Genomic DNA, 25462 nt, shown 5'->3' with positions numbered 1-25462 from the left:
GCTGCAATAGGATAAAAGATTGGAGCTGGGCCTAGGTCCATGTCGCTGGAGTAGCTGTCACGCGCATCAGTGGCGCCTGAGGCCCTAAGAATCAAAATTATCAACCACGAACCCCACTCTATCCATGAAATTCCACATGGCATATTATCATTGATCTATATCCATTTCCAAAATCTTACTCTTTCCCTCTTCCATAGATTCTCCATCACATATCGCAAGACAAAACCACCCTCACATTTCTGCTCCTTTCACTTGAACTTCCAACCTTAGCCTCAAACCCACAAAGAAGAGAAGGAAAAAAGAAATGGCAACCACCATGGCCGCTGCATCAACCGTCATAGGCCTCGGGTCTTCCTCATTGTCCCCTGCTCGCTCCTCTTCCTTAAAGAGGACACACCTCACTTCAGGTACGCATAAAGCTTAAGTCTTAGCCGATTTGAGACATCTATACCGTTGATCCATTGAGTTATAATGGAGATGTTTGATACCCAGGATTTGTGAAGGCCCCAGTGGCGCCTAGGAACCCCCTGAGGCAAGCGAAAGCTTGTGGAGGAAAGTTTACTTGGTAACTAATCAATTACTCCTTGTATAAATTGATCGAGATCCATGTATTGGGCTTAGAGTTAATGACTGAATCCTGATGATGGATGGGGTTTGGATGTGTTGGATGATAGCTTTGAGAGAGATTGGCTTCGGACGGATCTGAACGTGATTGGGTTTGGGCTGATAGCGTGGTTGGCACCTTCAAGCATACCGGCCATCGATGGCAACAGTCTCACCGGCCTTTTCTTTTCCAGCATTGGAACCGAGCTCTCTCACTTCCCTACTGGACCTGCTCTCACTTCTCCCTTTTGGTCAGTTCATTTTCCATCTCTTCCTACCTTTTCCTCCTATGTTATGGCTAATATAGGGACCTCTCAATTTTCAATTTTGCTCCTAACCATCCATCAAATTAATTGTTTACCATTAAATATGTAAACTTGGCACATATGCGAAAGAAGACCTTCCTCATTCAACTCGTACCGGTAACACTCTGGCAAAATTCTGGGCCTGAGGCCCCCATGAATTATAGATTGCACCATTCTAAAGAAGCCCAAACTTCAACAAACCTAAGCCTATGTCCAGCCCAATACCCTGTGTTTGCCCATTTATAATACCATTACGAAGCCCGGCCCTACGCAGGCAAACGGGTCAAGCCTTACCCCATCATCTCAGCCTAGAAACTTTTGGCATTTTTTGAAAAAAAAAAAAGAAGGTGCTAAGACTTAAGTCTCATGGTTAAGCATGACCCATCTTCCACTAATTGAAAAGTGTTAAAAAAACCCTCACTAGACATCCTTTCTAACCTCACTAGACATACTTCTAATGATAGAGCCTGCAACTCCAAGCCGACTCTACTCAATTGGCCCAGTGCCACCATCTCAACAACTACAAGCCAATTTGGGAAATTCCCAAACAGGCTCTCAACTGGACCCTAGTGTGAAATTGGACCCATTGAATGATCTTCTTGTTTGATCCATTGCATCCATACCTTATCTAACATATATTGTGGATGGTTTTTATTTTAATTTTTTCAAAACTTGAATATCAACAGGTTGTGGATGGTCACATGGCACATTGGTCTATTCCTCTGCCTTACTTTTGGGCAAATTGGGTTCAAGGGCAGGACTGAGGATTACTTTTGAGAAGATCTCTCTCTCCCTCTCCCCCCTTTTTTTTAATTTCTGCTGTCTATCTATGTACAATAGTACTTGAATTTCAGTTCCTCCTTTAGCTTTCTTTCTTTTAAACTCTGTTCAAAAGAAAAACTGTCTCTTTCTTCCTTTCTTGCCTACTGCCTTGTATCTTTGCTTCTGTCTTGTGTCTTAGTCCCCATGTTTGAAAATAATTTCTGAGTTTGCTTTTCAACTTGGCCAAGAATTATTCTTTTGCCTTTTCCTAAAGAAAATTTCAGAAAAGAAAAAGGAGATAAGGGCAATGGGTAGAGGCTTCATGGGTCATTATTTCAAAAAATATCTATCCTTCTCATGCTACAGAAAGTATATGATATCAGTCAAATCATTTATAAACAAATCTCACTTTCTACAAAGCGGAGAGAAGGTAGAAAAAGGGAAGAAAATAACTTTAATTTAAGGGGTACACAGTCCAAATTAATACATAATTAAATAAACATCTTGATTTAAAATAAGATTTTGAGGAAATTATTTAAGAAAGTTAGAATAGAAATCAACCAATTTATTGATTCTCATTTTCATCATTTTAAATAGGAATAGTAATGGAGTGAGTTTTTTTGAATACTTATTTGTTCCTAATATGATGGGTTTGAAATTTAAATAAAATAAATTAGGGATATATTTAAAATTTTTTAAAACTCGGGATGGATTTGAGGGTTTAGGTATTACCTTGTCTCATTCCTTCCCAATTATATATAAAATTAATTTTATGTTATTATATTTTCCTAATTTTAATATATATATATATATATATATATAATAAAAAATTAATTTTCAATAAAATAAGTTATAAGAAATTATAATATTTTAATTATTTATAAAATATATTTATTTTAATATAATTAAAAAAATTAAATATATTTTTTAAAAAAATTCTATTTTTTCAATATATATATATTTCTATACCTGTTTAAATTTTTTAATAGGATGGGGATGAAAATTATTTTAAATAAATAGGACGGGATTGAGATGGGGTTAACCCATTTGGAACCTGTCTCATTGTCATCCCTAATTTCAAATGCTTAAGTTGTTTAGAAAAATCTTTTTTTGAAAAATGGTAGTTGATAAGTTTCCACCGATTTTCAAAATCCTTTTCATCTAGCGTAGATTATTATGAAATTCATCTCAATTTTTCATTTTATGTATTTATTTTGATATAATTTTAATTATTAATATATCAATTAAAAAACTTGTAATTAAATGCTTTGCTATTTTAAGTATTTATATGTAGTTATTTTTTTAAATGGCTATTATTATAAGAAAAAAATGATGACATTTTTATCAAAATGAGACCGAGAAATTGTGAAGAGTTAAATTTTAAATTTTGGGTTTTCAATCAACCTTTTTAATCAAATAACCCATAAAAATTAATTAAAAAGGTAGAAACTTTTTGTTTATGAATAAATACTACTTGTAAGTAATAAAATGTTCCTTTGATATAGATTTTTGACCATGTAAAATACCAAAAAAAGTTTTAAACAAAAATACATATAATGCCTTTGTTATTTTTATTGGAATAATTAAATTCTTTTATACTAAGATTTTCTTTGAATCCATTAAAAATTATGACTTTTCAAAAAAAAAAAAAAAAAAGAAGGAAATTAGGCAGCCATATAATTATTGGCTCAAATATATTTCCTATTTTTTATTTTTAAAACCAGAAAATAGTAAAATTATGCTTATATTGAAAAAATAATAGTTTTATAAATTTTTTTAAAAATTCAGATATAAAATAAATTATTACCTTAAATTTTAAAATGTTTTAAAGTAATTTTCAAAAAGAAATGATAATTCTATATAATTTTTTTTATAAGATGTAAAGAGTATCCAAACGGATCCAAAATGTTTTAATTTTATTTTTAATATTTCAAATTACATGTGAGTGGAGATGAAGTTTCATGTTGATGGGTTGTATTTGTGTGGTGTCGAACCTTAAATATCATGAAAATTTGGTTAATTCAAATATGATACAAGTAATAATTAGATTACAAATATAAATCAATATATGATTTAATTATTAAACAAGTTATTGATCTATAATTATTTAGCATATTTTTAATAATTAAGTTCTTATATTTAATAATTATGTTTTATATAAATCTATATAATAAATATTCCAATAAAATATATTTATGATTCAATTGAATAATTTATTTAAAAACAAATTTAAAATAAATCTAGTATGAGTTAAATAATTTAAAGTCATAATAAAGTTAATAAATATGATTATTAAATGAATCATTTTGAATTAAATTCGGGATATATTCATAATTAGTTCATCAAAAAATATTTATTTATTGAGTTATTTAAATTAACCCATATTTATGGACCCTAATTTATGAATACGAGCTAGATTCAAATAATATCAATGAATCATTTCAAACTTTATAGTAAATGAGGGGGGTGGGGGGTTTGTTATTGGTGGAACTTATTCAAATTGTTATGATAACTATCTTATTGAATTATGATAATCGTCAAAGATGAACAACATTCATTCACTTATAAGTTATATATCTTCAATGTTCGAAGCTCAGTTGTCATTACAACTCAACACTCAAGACAAATATAATTATTAAATGAATCGATTTAGATTAAATTCATGATATATTAATTCATCCAAAATTTTATTTATTTATTAAATTGAGTGGTTTTGATTAATCCTATTTTTTTGGAAAATATGTTAAATTCAAATTATATCATTGAATCAAATCGAACTTTATTAGTACAATGACGGGATTGTCAGTTATAATGCCCCCACAAATCCAACTTTTTTTTTTTTTTTTGTCCCTTAGAGAGCTTGAAAGGGTACAGACCTAAAAATTTGATTCCCCTGGGTATAAATTTGGTGAAATGAAACTTATTCAAATTGGGATGATAACTGTCCTAGTGAATTATGATAATTGTCAAAGATGAACATTCATTCACTTACATCTTCAATGTTTCAACCTTGGTCATCATCACAACTCATCACTAAACACAAGGATTGGGATTGGGTTTGTAGCAACTTCAAAATGAAGTTGTCCTTAAACAAATTATGTTAAAATGCAGCTTATTCACGAAGTTCTCAAAGCATTGGATTTCAACACCAAGGAAGATAGGCATCCACTCAAATAGATTAAACAATTTCGATACAACTTGTGGATCCAAAACACTTCACATGCACGCACACCGCACTTTAATCACGTCAATGCACCATTTGAGATCCAAACAAGGCACAAGATTAGAGAAAAGCTCATTCCAAATATCAAGTCATTGCATCAAAACAAGAGATAAAAGTTGATTTTGATACAACATCACAAATCATCACAAATCATACTATTTCCCATATCAGAAAGATCTCACATATCAAAATTTTTCTAACACAGACATCCCGTGTATATTTTCTTTTGGGGAAAGAAACAAAGAGGTGAGGAGAGGGTGGATGTGGGGGCCTCAAATTCTATCGGATTGTGGGTGCTAATACAAGGATACAGCGAAGAAAATCGCAACAGAATAGAAGAGAAAGAGCCGTTGGTAGTGGTAATGGAGCAGTGGGAGGCCCACCTCGTGGCCTCAAATTTATCAAACACTTTCCCATGTGTGTGGTTACACGACTCACTGATTGATGGATGTACTGGCACCCTATTATTTGCCTCCCCCACAATTATTACTCCCCCCACCCCCTCTTCTCTTCTTTCCCATTCTCTGCCTATCTTTCTATGTATTTCAATTTGTATCCTATTTTCATCTGCATTTTATTTTGCTTCTAAACTTTTCTTTCTCGGCATCTAAAGTACACTTCTTGATTCAAGCAAATTAAAGCAGACGCATTATGGCTATGGAGACCCTTAATAAAAGTGACTTCTTGTCTCATTAATCAAATAAATTAATTCGTCTATGTTACTTAAAAGAGGTCATGTTTGGGACTTTGGGTCAAGCGTTTATCCAATTTAACGTACAATTTGATGCATTTATTATTAGGATGATATTTATTAAATGAATTGTGCCGTTATTTTCGGAGACATTTAATGGATGTTAGAAATTGTGACGTCATCATTTAAAATTATAACGTTGGACTTGAATATATGGCCTCCACGTAACATCAACCTCAAATTGATAAGACATCGCCATCCAAAAGAGGTCCTTTCACAAATTTGTCAGTAGTACAGGGACGGATAAGCAAAATAAATGTGGAGAGAAGAAGACAGAAGAAAAATCCAGGGAACCTAGTCAAGATTCTGACCGTTCATTTACACATGCACGTCTCTGATTAATCCATTCTTTCATCTCACGTGTCGTCCATCCACGTCCTTCTCTGAAGAGAGTATGCGCTTAGTTTATGAGGATTTTGGTGGGAAATTTCTTTAAGCATTTGTGCGGCACTTGGACAGCAACAATTATCTTGAGGTGCTAAAAGACCAACAAACGAGTGAAGGTTGGCAGATGCTGAGGCAGCAGCACATGGAGGGGAGAGTTGGAGGGCGGTGCAAGATCAGAAAGCGGGGGTGCTCTTCTTCATCGTCGTCTTCTTTGGCACACAAGTACAGGTTTAAGCGCGCAATTCTGGTGGGCAAGAGAGGCGGGTCGAGCACCCCGGTGCCGACGTGGAAGGTGAACTCGAGATCGCCTTCTTCGGCGCTGAAAGCGGCTGAGAGCGCTGCAAAAGGGAAAGAGGCGTCGGTGTCTGCGCGGAAACTGGCAGCTACTCTGTGGGAAATCAATGACGTGAAGGAAATGAGGAATCAGAAAGAGTCAAGGAGTAAGGAGAGGGTTGCGAGGTCAGCACAGTTATTGCCGCCCCATTTGTTGGATCCATCGCACAGTCCGTTTTCGGAGGTGGGGTTCCGTTGGTTTTTTCTTTCTTTCTTTCTTTCTTTCTTTTTGCTGCAACTTGTTGGAGTATGAGTCTTTGTGAGCGTTGATTTGAGTGGTTGAAAAAGGTTAATTTTTGTTTCGTGTTTTGGTGGTGAATTGTGCAGAGAATGGATCGATCTAGAGGTGGCAGCCACCGGAGGAGAAGGTCGGCGGTTTCTCAGAAGCTTCAGACGACTGAGTGTAATTTGGGAGGGTTGGACTCTCTCAGCACTGCCAGTTTCATGGAGGTAAATTGAAATTCATGTTTAGGGCATGTTTAGTGTCATTTTCAGAGAAACAGTTTTCTCATGTGCAAAAGGAAAATTAAAAAGAAAAATGAAAATATCATGTTGTTTCCCGGATCCTGTTCAATTCTCCAGATTTTTGTTTAATTCACCGTATTTCGGAAAACAAGTTTCTGAATTTAGGTGTACAACAGTTGCACAGTCTGTTTTGGTGTGTAGGCTGAAACCAAGACGATTTCTGGGAATAATTAGCGTGAAAAGAAAGCCAATTGAAAAGCCCTTTTCTGAAACCAGAAATGGGCTTCTGATTTCTTGGAGAATTGAATTTTGATTGGTATTGCTATTGTTTGAGCACTTGTTTAAAGTGCTTGTGAATTTATGAATACAGGATCCAATGCAGACTGAAACTCAATCTAGAGGGAGGACTCATTCTGGATGCATAGTTGGAGTTAAGACTCGGTTGAAGGATGTTAGTAATGGTCTGGCCACATCTAAAGAGCTTCTCAAAGTTCTGAACCGTATTTGGGGTCTGGAAGAGAAGAATTCATCAAGCATACCGGTTGTCTCTGCCCTACGTCTTGAGCTGGATCGAGCCCGAACCCAGGTTGATCAATTGATCCGGGAACAGAGGTCTAATCGTGATGAAATTAATTACCTCATGAAGCATTTTGCAGAAGAAAAGGCAGCTTGGAAAAGCAAGGAGCGAGCTAGGATTCGTGAGGCCATTGCATCCATAGCTGGAGAGCTTGATGTAGAGAAGAAGCTGAGGAGACAAACAGAGAGATTGAACAAGAAGCTCGGTGAAGAACTGGGACACATTAAGGCATCTCTGTCCAAGGCATTAAAAGAACTCAAGAGTGAAAAGAGGGCAAGAGATATATTAGAACAAATGTGTGATGAGCTTGCCAAGGTATTGGAGAAGACAGAGCTGAGGTGGAAGAACTGAAGAGAGAATCTGCAAAAGTTCGCGAGGAGGTTGAGAAGGAGAGGGAAATGCTTCAGCTGGCTGACGTGTTGCGTGAGGAGAGGGTCCAGATGAAGCTTTCAGAGGCTAAATATCAGTTTGAAGAGAAGAATGCAGCTGTGGACAAGCTGAGACATGAGCTCGAGGCCTACCTGAGAAGCAAAAGTGGCAATGATAAAAACAATGGTTCCCCAAATCCCAATGGAAGTGAAGAGTTGGAAGATTATCTACGGAAAGCACTGATGGACTTATGTCAGGACCGGGAGAAAGAAGAGGATGATGGGGAAGTGGAAAATGCAGAAGAGTGCGAAGCAGATGACTCAGCAGAAAGTGATCTCCATTCCATTGAATTAAACATGGACAACAGCAGCAAGAGCTACATGTGGAGTTATGCTTGCGGGACTGAGGCTCAGGATGACTCCAACAGGGTTTCGGTTGATAGAGAAATCAGAGGTCGAAAACCTACATCTGGGAAAATACAATGGGGAAACATATCATTCGAAAGAGTGACTTCCAATGGTATGGAATGGGACTTTGACAATATAAGTCAAGAGAATTCATATGCTTTTGACAAGGGAAGAACAGCTGAGCATGATTCAGAAGCCCGGAGAAAAGATTATGAAGATGAAATCAAAAGATATAAATCAGTGAAAGGCCTCAGAGACCACATATTGTCCGGTTCCAAAGTGTCATCCATCCAAGGCTTCGCCAGCCCAACTCGAAAATGGGAGCAAGCCTCGCCTTTGCAGGACTGTAGCAGTGTGGTTCTGGAAAGTTTAGCAGTGGTGCAGGGGAGTGGTTCAAGGGTGGTGAGGGTGGCAGGAACCAGGGGTGAGCGGCAGGCCCTAGCACATTCAAAACAATAAAAAGGTTTTCGTGCCCATGTCTTTCTTTTCCTTGATATTAACTTCACTTGTCTCCTAAGAGACATACCAGTCTATCCAACTGCTGCTGTATCTGAATGAATCAAGTGCCTTAAATGTAGAAATCCAAGGCTATGTCTATGTGCATATAATTTTGTACATTTCTCTTTGAATCAAGTGCCTTAAATTTCCCTGTACAAAAACTGCGAGTTCTGCATATGCTCAAGTTTTGTAGCTTGTGTTATTTTCTTTCACAGACTTTATTTTCCTTACTGTCTCACGCCTCGGTACATATCACAAGGAGCCATTTCAGAGGCCATCTGACTCTGACTTCAAGGGATTCATTTGATTGTAAGAAACTCTCATATGGTCTGATTCTGGGTAAGAAATTGTCAGACGTGCCTGTGTTTCATGCAATGTTTTGTCGATGATGCTTTACCTTGAAAGGAACGGCAGTTGTGATCTTTGACAGGGTTGCCTCTTCTTGAGATTTTATTTTTCTATAATCCATCTTTCCACAAAATAAAGTGTTCACGGCATGTGCAGTACAGCAGCGGCCAGTAGGGTACTAAAATCTTGTCATCTTGGATTGCCTTGGGAGTCTTATGGCTTTTATACACACAACCCATCATTTTTCCTTTTTGCAGTTGTACATCATGGCCTTCACTGGAATGAGGCGTTGTACAGATTGAACTTTCTCTGCTTCGCATGTGGACAGGCCCTATTATTTCCTTGGAAAGTAACCATCCCACTTTGAATCTTGGCCGTTGGTACTAGACACGATAAAATTTGGATTGTTAAACAAAGGTACAAATCTATAAGACCATAATAGAAATAGAGGGCATTAGGGTGTAAGAAAATAAGAATAAGGCATCAACAATTAGGCCAACGATATATTAGAATGTGAGCAATGGATAAAATAATAGAATCCATATGTGGTATAAATCAATGAAATATGATATAAATTTATAGGACTTAAATTACATATATGATATCTAGGGCTGCAACTTGGGTTGGTTGATTGACTTGATGGTTAACTCAAACCCAACTCGAATTAAGAAATAATTAATTTGAGCTCAACCCAATCAAACCTTTAATCGAAAGTATTCAACTTAAGCCTAATCGAATCCCATTTCTTTAAACTTAGGTTGAGTTTGGGTTATTTAAGTTAAAGTTAGGTTGGTCAGATTAGTTGGGTTGTATATTTTTAAATCCATCTATAATATTTTTTAAAAAACTTTTTTTTAATGTATTTATATGAAAATTTAAATAATAAATAGAATAAATTTTCAAGATAACAACAAACAACATAAATTTATACGTTTTTCTAAAAAAATAAAAATATGTGATATAATATAATTTGATATATTTTTTAAAAATATATAAAAAATAAATATTATTAGATAAAATAATATGCACCATATATATATATATATAATAAAAACACTAAATTGATTTCAGTTAGATTTGGATTGTCTTGAATCCTGGTTTAAGTCTAATTTACATTGAGCTCAAGTTGAAAAGACTTCAAATATTATAAATGATTGCCTAAATCATCTCAAACTTTAGGTTGGATTGGACTCTTATCATGTTACACCCCTAATGATATGATATCATTGGATTGGTGATGTTTTTTTTTTTTTTTAATTATATCAAAAAAACTATATTCTTGTGTCGACCTCTACCTAACCATTCAATTATTGGAGTCTTTTCATCAAGAAACGAGATATAGGTTAAAAAAAGAAAAAGAAAAATAGAGAGAGGGAGACGAGAGATTCATATAGAATAATTTCGGATTCGGTGGTATAGAACAAAATGGCTGGCACTTGTTGTGACTAGGAATAAGATTTGACCATTAATTCATATGGCAAAATAATCACATTCATTACAATAATGGTATAATTTGATTGATTGATTGTCAATTGCATCAGTCGATATTGCAGTACAAATAATATGAAACTTGCTCCTTTTTCTCGTCACTGTAGAAATAGCCTTTGAATAGAAAGGGGGAAACCAAAATCTTTATTTTTATTTTTATTATTATTATAAAAAATACAAAAAAAAAAAATCAAATATAACAAAAATTATTTAAATAACTCATACATGCTAAAATTCTTCATTTTTTTTTTACAAAATAAAGAAGAGGAGTGAAATCAATTCGAATAAACAAATGAAAATATTTTATTAAGGTGATGTTTGTTTTTTGGTTGAATAAAAAAACAAAAATATTTAACAATTTTCTATTCAATTAAAAATAATACGTTAATATCAATCAATATAATTAAACTAACTTATTGATAACAAGTTTACTTTAATTATGTTGATTGATATCAATAAAAAGTTAAATATTTTAACTTTTTTTATTAAATAAAAAACCAAATATCATCTGAGCACAATAAAAGGGTTTTCTTTTATAAAAAAGAATATTAATTTTTAAAAGTCTTAAAAAAAAATTTATTGTTAGGAAAATAAATGCAAAAATAGGATTTTTTTTTTTAATCAAGATAATACTCCCTGAGTCTTATTTTTGTATTCAACAATATTAAATCCTTTTCGAAAGACAAGTTTACCTCTTTCTTTAACGAATTTTAACTCGTATTTTCAAAAGACAAGTTTCACATAAAATGTAACTTGAAATTAACTATGATAATTTTAGAATTATTTTTTATAGAACAATATTTTAATATGTATATATATATATATATAATGACCCCACTTGTGGAAAAACCCCAATATGAAGAATCATATGCAAACAAAGGTTTTAGGTTACAACAAAATAACTCAATCTGGCAAAGACTGACCTTTTCATTGGATCACAGAATTGTATTCACCTTATATCCTTCTGGATGATTACCTGTAGGGAGTGAAGACACTAAGATGTGTCAATTTTCATAGAGGGCTTTGAGTAGCTTCTCAGTGTTCTGAGTGTGGGAAAGAATATAGTTTTATACCCACCTCCAGCTTCCAGGTCTTCCAACCCTAGTCCTGCTCCATTGGCATTTGAACAGGATAACTCTCTCACTAGCTTATAAAAACATGGTCCAGTATTCAATCTAGAAATGTAACTAGCACCAAGCCTTGGAAAATTTCAATCTACAAATATGACTCCTGTTGATGTGATCTAAACTGAACCTATCCAACCCATCTTATTACACTTCATCAGGTCGAAAAAGGATCAAGTACCATGGGGCAGCCTGAATCAGGTTGGAGATGTATAAAACCCCACATATAGTATAGCAGCACATTCAATCCAAACAGGGGGGTGGGGGGAGGAAAGTGTTCCTAATTTCTTGGTCATGGACTTATGGCACTTGACAAGCAACCCAACCCATGGAAACACATAAAATTGATTAGCAAATATGTAACTATGCACAAGGCACAAGGAACTGTAAAAAGAGAAGCATATTACTTGTAGCAAATCCCAATCTTTTAACGAGGACACAAGTAGCAGAAAATGAAAATGGACTCTGAGCTATCATCCTCATCTCATTATTGAAGAGACCAATACATTTTGCAGGGCCAAGTCAAACAAAAGACTCAACTATTTCTGAAAGTCTTCAGTTTTAACAGATGCTGATGTGAAAGTAACTGGCTTTGTTGGATTGTCCTTCACAACCAAGCTCAGCACTTCAGGCCTTGAATAATGTCCAACCACATCAAAATCGAACTTTGCTCTAGCTATTTCTCCAAGATCTACACATATATTTTGATCAAAATCAAAATCAGTGCTCCATTTCAACAGAGCAAAATCATAATTCAAACTTCCTGAGACAACATATTCAACTCAGGCCATTTTAAGAGAATAAATTAGAAGATAGGAGAGAGGGAGGAGTAGAGTATCCATCTTTGAAACAAGCTACACAGCATCAATTCACAGTTAGTATCAAATCAATATCTTTGCCCAAGTTTTGGCTATGTGCATGTGTGTGCCTAGTTGGCAGACCCTTATCATCCAAATATAAGAACAAGGAAACAAAGGTTAAATAATCTAAAGTCCCTAAGCTTTCTTCTTCTAGACTTGAGAGCGCTGTTATTAGAGTTGGACAGAACCAGCCAGTTGGACCAGAGAGTTGGCAAGCCAATCAGTCAACCAGATCAAACAATCAAGTTGGCAAATGTACTATTTATTGAAAAAAAAAAAAGAAAAAACCCTCGGGTGAAAGTTACAGCATTCAACATACCAAACAAAAAGTATAATTAAGGATGACTATAAGCTCTGTTAAACTTTAAGGCTTTTATTATTTTACTCCTTTGCAAACCTAACTTTTTGAAACCCTTTAAGTAAAAGGCAGCTTTTTGGAGGCTAGTCGAAAAAAAAAAATGACACAAAAGAGGCCCTTTTATCAAAAGGTATCCCTCCCCTCAGTAACATGAATCTTCTGGGTTAAATGCTTTTGTTCATGATTTATAGTGCCGAGAAATGCTCCAATGAAACCTTTCAAGTAAAAGGCAGCTTTTTGGAGGCTAGTCGAAAAAAAAAATGACACAAAAGAGGCCCTTTTATCAAAAGGTATCCCTCCCCTCAGTAACATGACTCTTCTGGGTTAAACGCATTTGTTCATGATTTATAGTGCTGAGAAATGCTCCAATTATAAAGAATAAGCATGTTCCATAAAACTCATTGGAAATGTGGAACACTTGTGCTTTGATCTTGCCCTCCTAAACTTTTATAACCAAACGCTGACTTAAAGTAAGAGAAAAACATTTTGGTAGAGCCACGTGAAAGGCTTTTAAACCTTGCTTCCATTGATGGGAGACAGAAGATGAATGATTACTTGAATTTGGAGAGGTTAAAGGGCAAGAAATCCCTTAGAAAGGAATCTAGACATTCTCATTTGATGGAGAGATTTAACACCTCTTATATCATTTGGCTACAACTTATTGTTGGAGCATCCTTCAGCTAATGATGATGATTATTATTGTCTGGATTGGTTTTAACAGGCGAAGATACTGAATATCAAGGGCAGACACAGCCTTGTGCTCTGCTTGGCTGCTGAGAAGACAGGGAAAAGAGTAGAGATCTTTCAATTGTTCACATTGCAATGATTGTGGCCAGATTCTATATTTTTTTTTCTTTCCCAATGAAGCTGTCAAAAGGCCAAACTTAATCTTACTGAGAAACCTAAAATTCATGTTGCTTCTGCTAATTGTTAAAGAAGCAACAATATACAGAGAAGTTACTCTGATTCAGCATACCTTGTACAGAAAATTATATCCAAAGTTTAGGACATAAGTTGAAGCAACATACCAAGATCTGCTGAGATGAGAGCCTCCCCATCGTAATTGGGTCCAGCCAGAACAGTCCCTGATGGTGAAATGATGACACTGCCTCCAGCACAGACAACAGAATCTGGTGTAAGATCATCTGCACCTGAAAACTCATACTCAGGAGGAGGTGGATAATCTTTCCTTCGACAGAACTGGTTTGCTGATAGAACAAAACATCCACCCTCAAGAGCTATATGGGTCATTGATGATTGCCATATATCCCTGGCGTCAGCAGTAGGTGCACAATATATTTCAATTCCTATAAAAAAAAAAGAGGTGTTTTGTATATGAAGACAATGCATTGAAGAGGAATTTATACCCCAAAAGAGGTAAACCAGAAGAATAAAATCATGAAACATTTATAAAACACCATTACATACTATGGGTGTATTATCAACAATCATATCCATGCCGCAAATCAATATTCGGCCTTTTCAATCACAGTTGGATACTTCAGTATATTTAACCTAAAATAAGTGAGACGATTCTCAGTTATTTAGATCCAAATATGACGCAAGTAGAGGATTTGAGGCATACAAACTTTAGGGACCTTTTCCAAATTCCAGGACAGGTGGAACCAAGGGAAGATCCTTATTATATTCTTATCAAGCTCTAATCCAAACCATTAAGACCTAAACATTTAAAGTAAGCAAAGATTGAATGAATGAGGATAGGACTGTGAATTTTCCAATCCTAACACACCATAAAATATAAATATTGCAAGCTCAGACCTGGGAAACACATAGTTGGACCTCTGAATGGCATGCAGCCTGTTTCCGGTGTCAGTTCAACTCCAATGTGATACAGCCCTATTAATAGGTTAAAAACATGAACCAAGTCCTATCTTGTTGTATTCATATGTGAGTGCCAGCATGGGCAAATTTTTTTTTTTTTGAGTTCTGCACAACCCAAAATATAACCGGTTCCAATTTTCTTTATTAGTATGAGAACTGGGACTCTCGATTGAGCTGCTCCCCTCCATAGGAAGCCTGAAAATGAGCCAAGCTCAATTTGAAATTGGATGGCCAGGTGAGTGTGGCCCAAGATAGCACCTGTTGTAATATGATCCTAAACCAACTTGTCTTTCTTCCAAACCAAATTAATAACAAAGAAATAGGAGAAAATTCCAATTTAAATGGTAACAAATGAATAATGAAAGAAATCAAGTAGCTTATAAAAAGGATAAATTTTCCAACTACATTTAAAAAAATTGAAATAGGAAACCAAGTGTCCATTTCAATACACTTTCTGTTTTTTGTTTTTTTAAAAAGAAAGTAATAACTTCCATATAAAGTACCTTAAAGGCTAAAATTGAAAATGTAATGATTTTTAAAAATTGCTTAAAAAAATATTAAGGTATTAAAAAATTTTTACTACCTCAAATTTTAAAACTTCTGAAAGTAATCTTCAAGGACATAAGGAAAGTTTATAGTTTTGTAACAAGAGTTTCTCCTTGTTATGTAAAAGTTTCTATTTTTAAAAACAAAAAATAGGAAGTATATCCAAACGAAGCCTAAAGTATGAGTTAAAGGCCACACAAGATACAAGAAAGTTCCAGTGGATATAAGTAAGTTCCAGTGCAAAATGACCAACCTTTTGCATACATTGCTGTCCTTAAAAGTGGCATTCTATTTTCCCAACAAATGGCAGCACCTATTTTTCCAATTGGAGTCTCATAAACTGGAATTGTTGATCCATCTCCGAATCCCCAGATTATACGCTCCAATGATGTTGGCATGACTTTCCGGTGCTTTCCAAGGTAATGACCTTGAGAATCAAAAAACAAAACTGTACAATAAAGTGTGTATCCATCCCTTTCTATCACACCCATGACTAGATATACCTTATATTTTCCAGCCATAGCTGCCAAACGGTCAACTTCTGGACCTGCATATTTGTAAATCACAGATGTTATGCCAATAGTGAATCTACATTATACAGACCCATCGCAAGCAAATATTTAGGTCCAACAATGACATGGATGCTAAAATACAGCAATTTCAGTGACTAAACCTTTTCTCATTTTTGAGACCCACAGAGACCTAAAAGCACCTCCATTTGGACTTCTAAATTCCTGAATATTTTACACAAATATTTGAAAATCCACATTGATATTCATGTATTAAAACCTAACAGCCAACATCTTAATAAATCTTCCCAAAGAAGGAATCTATAAATGATGATATGATTGAAAATGGTCCATCAATTTAAAGCTTTGCACCAGAATCATAATTCAATTTGAACTCATATCTTCCTGGAGGCACACTATCTGACTTGCTTACAACTCCACAAGCATATACTATCAAGGTGATATTAGAAGCTTAGAAATCAGCAACACGATTGGTAATTATCATTCCCTACCGGTAAACCTCTTGGAGCGTATTCAAGTTCAGAAAAGGATTAACAGACTCTATTAATTGAAACAAGTCAAAATAGATTTCACTATTCAATTAACTTCACAATCAGAATTTGCAATGACTCACAGGTTATAATAATTTAAGATCCTGACCTTCCATGGATCCTCTTCAATCCATCATAGCTAATCTAAATCATTTTCCACACAAGTTTCATCAAACCTATATAGTGATCAAGGTTTGGAATGCAATCCATACAACAACACATAGATAGGAGCCAAAATAGTAAAATATGTATTAAAAGACAAACCATGCAGAAAAATAATGAAGAAAGATACAGATCATTTTTCAATGCCTTTCTTATGAGCACCCTTTAACTCACCAATACCTGATCCAAAACATTTTCACATTGTTTCATCAATTATATACTGTCATCAGGATATTGAAATGCAATCTAATACTTATTGAAGAAAGATACTGATATCCTTTTATGCCACTAAGGTTTAGAAATGCAAGTCTTCTCTGAACTTCAGGTGCAGAAAAGTGGAAGCATCAAGGATATATAGACAAGCGTTAGAACCAAGTATAGCAACTTGCAAGAAAAATTAAACCATTGACACTAGAAATACATGTGATATTCAATCAGTAGAAAATACTGGACCACAAGAATGCAAGTAGCATAGAGCAATTATAGAAAAATCCAACTCTTGTTATGACGAAAGCATTTCTGCATTATCTTCTTTGCTTCTTAACATTTTTTTTTTCCTTTCAATGCTTCATTCCCTTCCTAATATCCACTTTAGAACTAATGAATCTTCTATATTCCAACATTATAGTCCAAAAAAGAAACAGAATAGAAAGGAAATATACTGCACTGTTTGTTTCTAAGGTATGCATCATTAGGCAGATACTTTTTTTCTTGGTGATAATTCATTCCTGTAATCGGGTCTAGCTAAATCTAGGCTGGGTAAGGTCATAAGCTACCTGAAATGATTTTTTTAGGCACAAATCTGAACCGAGTCCACTAAATTGAATAACTTAACAGGTATTTGAAATATTAAAATCCAGAATTCAATAATTCAACAAGTATTTAAAATATTAAATCCAGAAAAATTACATAACAAAAGCGAAAAGGGGGAAAAAAGGCTATCCCAAATGGCCTTAGTAAATCACAATCTTGATAATGAGCAGCTAATCTGTCCGTAGAACCTTTAGTTTTTCCTGATTTCCATTTCCACTGAACTAAATGGAGCCTCTAGGTAGCCCTGTTCCTTCAAGTTGGTTAATTTTTGAATTCGTTCCAAAGCAATAGTGGGGTTTTCTAGAAATGTTCTAACTGACTTCCCTACAATACCTAGGGTTCCCTAAAACATATATTTGAATAGGCCCTGATTCCCCACACTTTAACAGATTTCATATTGCTAATAACAATGTTGTAATAACTCTCATAACTTCTGGTTTCCAACACAGCATTAACTCACCAATTGAACAAAAACAAACATCTCAACAAGTCTTACCAGGCACATCAATGGCAGCAGCATGGTACTTCCGAAAATCTTCTCTGCCCTTAGCTGTGCGGTTACCAATGGTAACACCAAAATTTGAACCACGGGGATAACCACCAATGAATGCTTCTGGAAACACAACCAGTTGAGATCCATATGAAGATGCTTCAGCTAACAATCTCTCTGCCTTATCTGTTCATACAACAGAGATTAATTCCATTATACAAATTACTTTGATTTTCATCAACACTTCAATAAAATTTAAAGTGAACCATTTGTTTGGTTGCAGAGGAAATAAAGGCAAAGAAAAGAAAAAATAGTTTAAACACTCCAGGGCCTGTTTGATAGCAGGAATCAGAATTACCACCTTTTTAAAAAAACATAGGAAAAGAGAATTGGCATAGGAAACATATTCAGTAATAAGATTCCAAAAATTGCTTTGGTAGACATCTTACTGGAAATGGATCATTTTTCTTTAGAAAATGTGATAATTTTGTTTTCATATTTTAAAAAATTCAAGCATTTTGGTAATTGAAAATGATCCAAAAACAAATCTATCCAATGCTTGCTGTAAGCACTCTACCAAACAAGCCCCACAATTTTATTGTTTCAAATTTCCAGAAAATGAAGTGCGCTCAATCTTATTTCACTGGAAGCTTCTAGCTTTTTGTTTCCTAAGGCCCCATATCACGAAATTCCCAAAATTCAAAATCTAGAATTCTACCAATCAACCTCAGAGTCCGTTTGGCAGTGATTTTAGGAAGTGTTTTTAAATTTTTTAACGCTTAAATTTTTTTTATAATTCAAGTGTTAGATAGACTAAAAAGGTTTTTTTAGAATCACTACCGAAGCGGAACTTGAAGAAGTTACAAAACACTACAATCTTAACTACGCAACATAGATGTGTTGTGGATGACCCCAACACATTCTTTTTACCAAAAAAAAAAAAAATATTCCGATTAGGAATTTGAGATTCCTCCCAACAAGATCACCCCAATTTGTTGGCTGAGAAATAAACGAGCAAATAAATTACTGTGAACACCGTGTTTGTTTGCACTGGTCTCCCAATTCAGCAAAAAGACAACTCAAAAGTAAAAGCCAAACAACTTCATTAACCCGAGCAATGAAGAGTTGCAATCAAATTGGAAGAGGTAGGCTCAAAACTAAAGAAAAGAGAGAAGGTGGTAAAGAACCGAGAGTGGCAGGAGTGTCGTAGAAGACAGTGGAGGCCTGGACGACGGTGGCTCGGACAGTGGGTGCGGAAGAATCTGCGCCCATGTCCACTTCAGCGAAGAGTGGCCCGTCGTTCACTGTGGCTGGTATCAGCGCCATCCTGTTTTGGCTCTTATTGCATATGCCACCAAAACCTAGAGCAGCCTTATCTATAGTATGCTGTATGCATACTTTCTAGAATCTACCCAGAGCAGCCTAATTTGGCTTCTTTTTTCTCGAGGATGGCTGCATTAAAAAATGTTTCTTTTTTGACAGTGGAGTAAATGAGATCTATTCGGAAATATGATTGATCATTCAATTTTTGGGTCTGTCAAATGGGGTGAATCAATTTTTCAGAATCGGACCGGACCGGCGGTTATGGATGTCGTAATAAATATATAATTTATATATTATTAAAATAAAAATTATTATAAAAAAATTAAAAATATATATAAATAAATTAAAAATCAATAATATTATTTTTTATTTTTAATATTATTAAATTAATTCGTGTATAAATATAAAAATATTAATATTTTAAATTTTATTAAATGACATATGTATAATATTTAAATGTGAATATATGGAAAATGAAAAAGAATTTAATTTTTTTAATTCGAATGCTAGAAAAAATATATTTTCTTTTGTTTGTTATATTAAAAATCAAATGGTGTGTAGTCAACTGACGCCCTATGCCTTTTCCGTTACTAGAGGTCCATGTTCAAGTCCTTGTGGGCTCTAATAGAGTATGGGTTGTAGGGTTGGGGTTTTGTCAAAAATAAGTGTAGAAGGTGGGCTGGGTGGCCATTTATAAAGCATGGAAGGTGGTGGGCTTGAATGATAAAAAAAGGAGGCATGCTACTGAACCATTTGATTCATCAAGAATTGTTCAGTTTACTAATCCAATTGTTGGTTCAAGCGGTTTGTGATGGGTCCAAATACTAGACGGTTCAATATAGGGAATTGGACCAGAGATGTCATCGATTGGAGGTTGAATAAGTCCAAAGGCTCAGCACATCAGGCCTTGAATAATGCCCCACCACATCGAAATCAAACTTTGCTCGGGCAATCTCTCCATGAATATCTACATACAATTTGAAAATTAGAAAAACGAAGAAGAAGAAGAAGAAGCTTTGAGTGCAGGATAATTGGAAGAGTAAGTATACCAAGATCAGCTGTGATGAGGACCTCTCCTTTATAATTGGGTCCTGCTAGGACTGCCCCCGATGGTGAGATGATGACACTGCCACCAGCACAAACAACAGTATCAGGAGTTAGATCTTCATCTGTACCACTGAATATATACTCTGGCGGAGGCGGGTAATCCTTCCTCAGACATTATAATGTGTAGCCATCTCTCTCAATTATGCCCATCACTAAGTAGACTTTGTATTTCCCGGCCATTGCCGCCAATCGATCAACTTCCGGTCCTGCAATGCAAAAAGTTGAAGATTGAAGACAAAACAAAATGGACACTCATCACTAACATATATGCTATGTCAAGTGAACATTAATTAAGACAAATTTAAGTAGTAGAGATCTATTAGCCAAAGTGAAATTAAAGTTTGCCTTTCTACTTGCTGGCTTTTACAATGCAATTTGCTCCTAACAAAAATCACATTGAAGGTGTCTGAACATCTAATGAAAATTGAATGACTCCATTTTCTTTTGCAACAGAAGAAACAAATTGATCAAAATTAATGGAATCAAAACAAGAGGAGAAACATTCTCATGACTGAAGTTGTTATCCAAGAAAAACATCCATGTAGGAAACATACTCAATGGTTTGATTCCTTAACCATTTAAAAGAGAAATAGAGAGATCTGACCAGGCACATTAATGGCAGAAGCATGATATTTGCGGAAGTTTTCTTTCCCTTTAGGCGGCCAGTCAGCAAAGTTGGATCCACGAGGATAGCCACCTAGAGTTAAAGAGAGTCACCTAGAGTGGCAGGAGTGTTGTAAAAGACAGTAGAAGCTTGAACAACGGTGGCTCGAACAGTAGGCGCAGAGGAATCCACTCCCATGTCTACTTGGTGTATCATTGATGGTCTGCTACTGCTGCTTGGACAAGGCACCCAAGAACCCACTTCTTTCTTGTTATTCTTTGCTTTCGGATTCTTCACAAGGAGATCTGATGTGTGATGATCATGGAAAAACTTTCATTACTTGTAGCGCTGGTCTCTCCCAAAAAGTTTTTCCACTATTATTTAAATTGAAGAAACACTTCCAATGTTTGTACCACTCGTGTATCCCAAAAGCACTTTCGCTATTATTTAAACAAAAGAAACAGCAAGGAAGAGGGTGTCCTCATTTTCTATTCATCAGCTCTCCTCCAATTAGGTACCACGCATGCGAAGGCTTGTACTATGGCCCATTCACAAAATTAATTTGATGCTATGAGCAGGTATTTGGAACTGCATATACAACCTATTGAAATTGAAGAGACTAATGAAGCCCCGAGAATGTGAAGAACAGTAGATTTGTGAGCCAACATGACTGGTTGTAGTCCTCGATTTGTTGTTTGAGCTTATTTTTGGGTTTCTCAGTCAAAGTTAGTTAACCTGTCTTTGGAATTGTTATAAAAAAATAGTGTTTTTTTTTTTTTTAAAAAAAAGAACAAAAATAAATAAAAACATGTTTAGTTATCAATCCTTCTCAAAAACAAGTTTGTAAAATCTATTTTGAAAATAAAATATTTTCTAAAAACATATTTTAATTATTTTTTTACTATTCTTGTTTTTTGAGAACTATTTTAAATAATAAATATATAAATATAAAAAATAATTGAAATCAAAACATCATGTATGAAAGTCATTTTTAAAAATATTTGTAAATACAAAAAATATTTTAAGAATATTCCAAGTAAATTTTTATTTCACAAAACATCAAAGAATTGTTTCTAAGAACTATTTGAAAAAAATTATTTAATTGTTTTCGAAATTGGTCTATGTAGAAGTTAGCATTTTCAAATGAATTCTACAACTCCATGTATTCACTAGTAAACTGGATAACCTTCATGCTCACTAGTCTTAGAACGAGAATATCTATAATAGACAAAATTTTGATAGACAAGATTTTGGAAGCGGCGTATTTGGTAACTATTTTTAAAAATAATTCTGAAAAATAGTTTTTTAGAATAGTTTTTGAAAATTGTTCTTTGATTTTTATATATAAAAAAAAGGTATATTTAAAAACTTAAAATATTTTTACTCTATTTTTAATATTTTTAGTATGTTTTAAAAATAATTTTTATATGTAGTGTTTTATTTTTAATTATTTTATATGTTTATATAATTATTTTTTAAAACAATTCTCAGAAAACAAATAAAATATGTTCTTTAAGAATATTTTATGTTATATTCTTAAGAATAAAAAATATAAAACAAATTTTTTATTGTCAAACATATTTATCGTATTTTTTGTTCTAAAAAATAAAAAATTATTCTAAAAAACAGTTTCTAAACAAACCCCTAATTTCTTTGTTGACATTACCACGACGCAGTCGATGGTTGAAAATTATCACGGCACCCATTACAAATCATTTGTCTTTTGAAAAAGGGGAATGCTAATGCTAGAATGAGATAAATTACAAAGCCCTCAATTTAAAAAGGAAGAATTACAACTAACGTTTATGTGCCAAGGAAAGATAATGCGTAGCTGAGAACTCCTAGCCCCCTCCCCACGGCCTTCCAAACTAGGGTTGTAATTTAAATGGGTTATAAGATTAACTCACACCAAACCCATAAGTAATTGGGTTTCCAATTATTAGAATATTATAATTTTTTTCCTCTTTCTTTTTATGTTTTTTTTATATTAATTTGAATAAGATAATATTTAATATATGTATAAATAAATAATTTATGGGCTTGGCTTCGATAGGGTTATGCACAGGGGTGGAGCCAGGAAAAAAAGTCGAGAGGGGCAATATATGAAACTTGTTTCAGGGGTATATCAAACTACTTATGTAACCCGGTGGTAAGATAAGGATCCGGATCAATTCCCACTATCCATAATATTCTTATCAAAATTTCATCTCCTAGGCACTATTTGGCTCCACCATTGGTTGCATGTACCTTCAATTCACGTCAATCCTACTGTTAAAATCTTGTTCATACCAAACCCAAGTAGCCGGTTTGGGCAAAAGTTGGGCCGGTCCAAGTTGCAGCCATATTCCAAACCTCATGCATGGGGACCAAACGTAGATAATGTGTTTGAAGTAATGTATGGAATATGATATTGGCTTAACCAAAGAAAGATTCTTGATTCATTTCCTTGGCATGCCTCCACTGATAACGTAGATAAGGTATTGACTGGGCCAGGGGCAAGATTCTATTGCACAATATTGTCGAGTAAAGTTTGTTAGGTGGGTAGTTGCCAATTTAAAGCTGAGCACTGAACATAAGAGACGATAATGGGCATCGGGAAAGCCCCTCCTTTATTTCTTTTGTTTTCTTTTTTCTCCATGTTCTAAAGCCTTTTGCTCTTTCGCCTTGATTGTTGAGCCCCATTATACATTAAGGCTCCGTTGGTTCTCCTATTTGAGGAAAATTGTAAAAAAAAAAAAAATAGAGATGAGAAGTAAAAGAAAAGAAAAAGTGATGGAAAATAAAAAATAGAGTTAAAAATAATAAATTATTTATTTTAACTCATTAATATAAAAATTAAATAATTTTAAAATATATATGTTTCTAACTAATTTAAATTATATTTAATTTTCTTTAAAATATTTTATAAGACAATCAAATATGAAAAAATCATTTTTTTTAGCATTTTTTTCCTTCATACTTTCAAGAACTAAATATAACCTAAGGGAAAGAAAGAGGAAATAAAAATAATAACAAATCTTATCTTGATAAATTTTAATTATATACTCTTTTACCAACTGGTTGATAAAGTTGGAAGTTCAAAAGCTTGATTATTTTTTTTTTCCCATTTTTTTAATATATTTTTTCTTTTCGATTGCCCCATGAAATTGATATGGTTTGATTTTTTTAAAAAAAAAAAAATTATGAAACTTCTTGAAAGTTCAAAAGATTTCTTAGAAGAGATCTGAAGACCAAAGGTTTGTTTTGATGCTAATTGTAATCACAACACCATAAAGTAAACAGGAATCACCTTCACTAAGAATAACCTTTCAAAGCTTAAAGACACCTTTTTTGATTCCTATCTTTTTGCAAATCCTCATTGGTGAATGAAGCAATATGTAACATACTTTATTTCTAATATGATGCCCCACTTAGATGAGATTTGTACAAGTACAATAATTATTGTTTTAAGAAAAAACATATATTAGAAACGTTCTTATGAAATAATGGTATAAATTAGATTAAATTACTCGTATTTTCAAAAGAAGAATTGAACGTAAAATATAATTATATTTTTAAAGAAATAAGTTAGGTTTTAAGAAGTCAAAAAGATGAGTTTAAGATTAAAAAAAAAGTAAACTTTTCTTTTTCAAAGGTTGAATTGATGTTCTTAATACTGAACTTTTTTTTTTTTAAATGAATATAAAAAATGAATTCAGTTTTTAAAAAGACAATTTTAATATAAAAAAGTGTTATAGCTTTATATTCAAGGTGATTAAAAGTGTGATATTTTTATATATACTTTTTAGATAAAATTGTCATAATCGCATAAAAAAAGGCAAATCCTTAAATTAAAAAAAAAAAAGAAAAAAAAAAAAAACTCCGATTCCACCAAGTAATAATGTCCATTCAGTAAATATCCATCCGTGCACTTGTACCACATCATCAAAGGTTCTACATTCCACCATAATTATATTACAAGTTAATTTCATTTACACCGGTAAATATAAATCAATTTCATCATATATATATATATATATATATATATATATTTGATGAAATACTCCTTATATTTGTGAATTTATCCCCTTCTATATTGTTTTTAAAAAATAGTCTATTTTTAACATAAATACCTTTAACTATTTTAAGCATTTACAATATCATTTAAAAGAAAGAGTTATTTTTACAAAAAAAAAAAAAAAAAAAAAACAATAAGACCATTATTTATTTATTTTTTTGTCAAAATGGGACAAAAAAAGATGAAGGATTAGATTTCCAAAATCGGATTTAGAATGATCTTTTTAATCAAATAACTCATATATATATATATATATATATATATATATATATATATATATATATATGATTTTGATTTTAGAGAAATAAATTTGAATTATTTAGTAAATTATTAAACACACCTATCCTAAAATCATTTTACTTAAAATCTCTCTAAAGTAATAAATTTTATAAAAGAAATTAATACTTTAATGAGGGTATTAATTGACAAAATTTGAATTTAATGACGACTTATTGTATTTTCATCAAGCTTGAACATGTGTGAATCAAATTAACCCTCGTATTACCATATCTATCAAAAATGTCAAAACTAAATATTAATATGTTATAAATGTTTTATGGTAATTTGTGGATGATAACTTAGTTATTCTTTCATCATATT

The 25462-nt window shown here is 33.5% G+C and overlaps 3 protein-coding genes and 1 pseudogene across 3 annotated transcripts; 2 read left to right on the top strand and 2 right to left on the bottom strand.

Moving 5' to 3' along the window:
- Positions 1–242: 242 nt before the first annotated feature.
- On the top strand, positions 243–1908 carry LOC117915723 (photosystem I subunit O). The gene is made up of 4 exons (XM_034831382.1): positions 243–407; positions 493–565; positions 675–854; positions 1595–1908. Exons 1-4 carry the CDS (start codon positions 305–307, stop codon positions 1683–1685), a joined length of 447 nt encoding a protein of 148 aa, XP_034687273.1. The 5' UTR covers positions 243–304; the 3' UTR covers positions 1686–1908.
- Positions 1909–6033: 4125 nt separating this feature from the next.
- LOC117915974 (uncharacterized protein At5g41620) lies at positions 6034–8892 on the top strand. Its single transcript, XM_034831753.1, is given in 4 exon segments — positions 6034–6548; positions 6692–6814; positions 7200–7719; positions 7722–8892. Coding segments are annotated over 4 exon segments (1956 nt in total). The 5' UTR covers positions 6034–6155; the 3' UTR covers positions 8642–8892.
- A 3081-nt stretch (positions 8893–11973) lies between these two features.
- On the bottom strand, positions 11974–19172 carry LOC117916262 (bifunctional nitrilase/nitrile hydratase NIT4B; the record flags this gene model as incomplete). Its single annotated transcript, XM_034832212.1, has 5 exons — positions 11974–12331; positions 13887–14165; positions 15500–15793; positions 17778–17957; positions 18959–19172. Coding segments are annotated over 5 exons (1119 nt in total), but the record flags the coding sequence as incomplete, so codon positions are not given.
- A 1143-nt stretch (positions 19173–20315) lies between these two features.
- LOC117916261 lies at positions 20316–21063 on the bottom strand (annotated as a pseudogene).
- Between the last annotated feature and the right edge of the window lie 4399 nt (positions 21064–25462).

Source organism: Vitis riparia, chromosome 6, assembly GCF_004353265.1.
Source record: "Vitis riparia cultivar Riparia Gloire de Montpellier isolate 1030 chromosome 6, EGFV_Vit.rip_1.0, whole genome shotgun sequence".
Classification (NCBI taxonomy): domain Eukaryota; kingdom Viridiplantae; phylum Streptophyta; class Magnoliopsida; order Vitales; family Vitaceae; genus Vitis; species Vitis riparia.
The sequence above is the reverse complement of the archived record's forward strand: the minus strand, read 5'-3'. Positions and strand labels throughout refer to the sequence as shown.

Excerpts from the sequence above, each read along its gene's own strand:
- LOC117915723 (XM_034831382.1), top strand. The coding sequence starts at position 305 with ATGGCAACCACCATGGCCGCTGCATCAACCGTCATAGGCCTCGGGTCT. Across the intron at positions 566-674 it reads TGTGGAGGAAAGTTTACTTG|CTTTGAGAGAGATTGGCTTC; the intron begins GTAACTAATCAA and ends GTTGGATGATAG. Across the intron at positions 855-1,594 it reads GCTCTCACTTCTCCCTTTTG|GTTGTGGATGGTCACATGGC; the intron begins GTCAGTTCATTT and ends GAATATCAACAG.